Consider the following 4,134-nt stretch of genomic DNA (forward strand, 5'->3'; position numbering starts at 1 on the left):
AAAAAAACAAAAAAAAAAACAGTTTTCATATCATGCCATTTTAAAAGAACATTATCAATTGTTTATAAACATAGTTTTAAAGTGTTTGTTAAACTAACCTCTTAAAAATGAATTAAATATTTTTCTTAGTCATTTTGATATATCAAAACTTGTTTTCATTTCTCTACGTTTTTTTAAGTTGCCTTTTATTACATACTGTGTGGTGAAGCTGTATAGTTACATCATGGAAACCATTCAACTGAAGGGTTGCTTTAGTGAGAGCAGTACCTCCTGCTTTCTTGTCTTTTCATCCCCTCATCAGCTAGCATACGCATCTCTGTAAGACTAGTGTTTTCTGAAGAAAGTCTCTGTATAGGTGTTTATTAATAAATTTCAGTATATTGTTGTGATACGTTACCACTCTAAAAGCTTGAAAAATAATTATTCTGATTTCTGTTTTCTTAGTGCTTGGCACTGGGTTTTTGTTATGAAACGGATTATTTTGGGAGAAGAAAACAGAAAAGCTAGATATAATATTTTCACTTGAGGTGGAAGAAAGATAAAAATATTTGGATTTTGCAACTTATTCTTCCTAGTGCCCACCTAATTACTCTTAAAATGGAAATTGCACTTTTATGTGTTACGTATAATTCTTGTTATAAAGGTAGAATGTTTATTTTAAAATAAAAATAGTAAAATATTTTTAGCAATTGAAGAATGTTCCCTTTAACATTGTTACCTTTCTGCAATATCTCACTTATGTTAGTAATTCTGTTAAAAGGAATGAGATTATTCAGTGATGGGTTTCATGGCTGAATGAAGCTGTCACTAACTTACTGGGGAAACAAAGCAACAAGCCTGGGCTAATTCATGTTATTGTTCATCTTATTTACAGCTGTAAGTGTATTGTTCTTGTGGATGCTGCATAACTTATTTACCTTTATACTCATAGTTCTTTTGTATATTTTTCAACCTCCACAATTTTTTCATCTGACTCTTTTTTTCTGAAACTTTGACTTCAAATTCAGGCAGGTGATGGTTTTCAGAAACTATGTTTGATTTTGGTATGGGTTGGAATGAGAGAACTGCAATTTAATGCCACCTTAAGCCCAGAATAAAATGGTAAGCAGAAGTGAGTTTCACAGTAGATTCTTGTTCTATGGTAATCAGTTTCAAGTAAATATATTACTGTACTTTTCAAACTAGCAAACCAGTAGCCCTAACAAATAGCATTACTGGCATTTTGTGTCAATCTGAATTACTGACATGGCAGATGAATCTTGCAGACTGCTTGTTGCAGAATTGGAGATACGCTTATTTAAGATTGGAATGTTGTATGGCTGTCACGTAATGTAGAATCCAGGTTTCTTTTTTCAGTGTTTTGGAAGGACTATGAAAACCCTCTATGTAAGAAGCTTTGTTTTGCTGTTTTCTTACATAATATAAAACTCCAGGTTCAGTATTACTTTGCTGCTTATTAATACATATATGACAAAATATACATTTTAAGAATGGTACTGAAGCTGAGTAAATGCGGCAAACATGTTAAGCCAAGTTATGGTAAGTCAGGCTTTGGCCACCTGTGAGCCTGAGCTGAAGAAAGTCAGCATCCCAAAGCAGTTCTGTGCACTGTCAGAAGGTTCAGACCATGGCTGTTGGTCAGCTGAGGACAAATACTGGCATTTCAGTAGATATCTATATGTGTTTGAGCACAATTTCAGCCTTCCTGTGTCATAGAGGTTCTAATCAGAGTAATAGTACAAAATGGCCGCAGATCATTCATCTCAGACAAAGCTTTCTGCAACCTCTATGCTATCTACTAATTCTTTAGGCTGGTGGTAGTGTTAATATTTAACCTGAATGTGGAGAATGGTAGATTTTCTTTGGTTTACTTCCTCTGTTTTAAAGTTTTGCATTTTGCCATCTTTCTCTAATCAGGACATTTGAGAACTATGTTTGGATGGAGACTGTGTTCAAACACACCATGTGGTGATCACAAAGTAGGCATTAAAGTGAACCATATGGAAGAAGACAGCTGCTTCAGAGTTGTGTGACCTTAAGATATTTCATGTTAACATTTCTCCTGAAAATTAATGTTTAAAAAAATTTCACAACTATTTGTATGCAGCCTCAAGAAAGCATTTAGATGAAAAGAAAAAATATGGAGCGTACAGATCCTGGTACAAAAATACTCTTGTTCTTATCAGTAATATTGTCAATATATAAGGCAATTAAGAAATTATTTTAGACCTTAGTATTAAACAGGGTTCTATTTGAAAAAAATAATAAATTGGCAGTGACTGTAAAGGCTTTGTGCTTCAGTTGTTGCAGTTAGGATCTGTCTCTTGCTGATTAAATGGGAACAGGTGATTTTTTTTGTACTGGCAAAGTTGCCAATACTAGTAAGGCAGACTTCTATGAAACCTATTTGTAGCAATGTAGTATCTCTTCTGCAATAGTAGCTTTGATTCTGCTACTGTATGCTTTAAATCTTACCATTTTTTAAAGATTCTTAAAGGAGACTGGCCTGAATTGGAAGAAGGGGGTGACTTTTGGTGAAGCCTCAGTAAGAAACTGTTTTTACTTCTTTCTGTAAGAAATTGTTTTAATGTGAGAATGATTTTCTTAATTATTTGAAGATTTATTTATCCATAGGTTAGTAAATAATTTTTAATACAACTCTAGAGATGTACACGTCATTCCATCTGCAAGATTCTTATGGATAACACTGCTAAAAATATGTAAATCTCATGTTCATAAGTACCCATGTCATGAAGGAGTCTTAGTTTTACTTTTAAATCTTCCTAAGTCACTGGTGAAATTCGTAATGCCCAAGTCATAAGAAATAATTTTAAAAGCCCTACAGAGTAAGATCTTAGGAAATGAAGTTAAATTCATTGTTCTGCAAAGACTTGTGCTGGTATTTCTGTTGGAGTCAATGAAGCAACTTTGGTGATAAAAGTTAAGCAGAAGCATCTCTCCATACAAGACCTAAATAATTCCAGTATTTCTGATTTGGCAAATGGTCAACATGTAGTTGAAGATTTAAAAATATATATATTTATGTGTAACAAAATATAAGAAAAGAATTAGTATAGGAAGTAACTCCCATACTTGGAAAGATAGCTGTTCAAAGACTTCGTAAATATGTTAGATATCTGTAGTTTTTACTCAGATGCACAATATTTTTGTATTTTACAATGCAGATGCTGGAGTCTAGCCTGAGATGCATTTTGAAATTATCTACAGACTTTCTGATTGATAATACCCCATTTATTGGTATTGAGGATACTCCCAATAGAATTCATCAGGAGCAAGGATCAAAGAAAGTAAAGATAATTATAATGTACTTCACTCAAACCCCTTGTACTAGTAAGGTAATCTTGTGAGGCACCTACATACAATTTAAATAAACTAACGTGCATCTTCTATGGTCAGTGGTGAATGAAAGAGCTTCGTTGTGTCAGAATCTGTCTCAGAATGCCAATATATCTGGTGCCAGTTGGTACAAGGTTAGTCAGTCAATAGAGTCTGAATTTAGACCTTGCCTACTTCTTTTGGCTCACATCACAGTCGTAGCATTTAACCTTTTATTTATATTACAGTGTCTGACATGAGAAATTCTGTATAGCTGAACCCAACCTTTTGTTTCGTCTATTTTGGTTTATCGTTTAGAAGACATGCAATATCTGCCAGATGCTGCTTCCTAACCAGTGCAGTTTTGCATCACACCAGAGAATTCATCAGCATAAATCTCCATACACGTGTCCTGAATGTGGAGCAATCTGCAGATCTGTCCACTTCCAGACTCATGTCACTAAGAACTGCCTGCATTATACTCGAAGAGTTGGTTTTCGGTCAGTATTATGATTACTTTCATTGTCAATTTATATGTAATTTATGCTTTCAGAAGTAATTTTCCATTTTCATAAGCATTGTTTGTAGAATAGAGCTTCTTGGGTTTAAGATTGTCATGGCAATAATTCTATTAGTACTATAAATTTTTGAGTAAATACTGCATTAGAATTCAGCTTTGTTTTGAGCATCTGCTCTTGTATGTTGTTAAATCAGAATATTAGCTAATCTCATCCAGCCATAAAATGTCAGATTCAGGGCTTCACAATTTCTAAGGTCTAGAAAATTTGGATGTATTTT

The 4,134-nt window shown here is 33.6% G+C and overlaps 1 protein-coding gene across 1 annotated transcript in view; it reads left to right on the forward strand.

The window, feature by feature from the left end:
* Positions 1-4,134, forward strand: part of LOC104915734 (zinc finger protein 532-like) — a gene marked incomplete at its 5' end in the record, with an annotated part of 12,004 nt that overhangs the window by 5,052 nt on the left and 2,818 nt on the right. Inside the window, one exon of the mRNA XM_031557538.1 lies at positions 3,655-3,836. Coding sequence (XP_031413398.1) covers positions 3,655-3,836 — 182 coding nt within the window. The remainder of the gene's footprint in view (positions 1-3,654; positions 3,837-4,134) is intronic.

The sequence above is a fragment of the Meleagris gallopavo genome, unplaced genomic scaffold (genome assembly GCF_000146605.3).
Source record: "Meleagris gallopavo isolate NT-WF06-2002-E0010 breed Aviagen turkey brand Nicholas breeding stock unplaced genomic scaffold, Turkey_5.1 ChrUn_random_7180001848644, whole genome shotgun sequence".
NCBI lineage: Eukaryota > Metazoa > Chordata > Aves > Galliformes > Phasianidae > Meleagris > Meleagris gallopavo.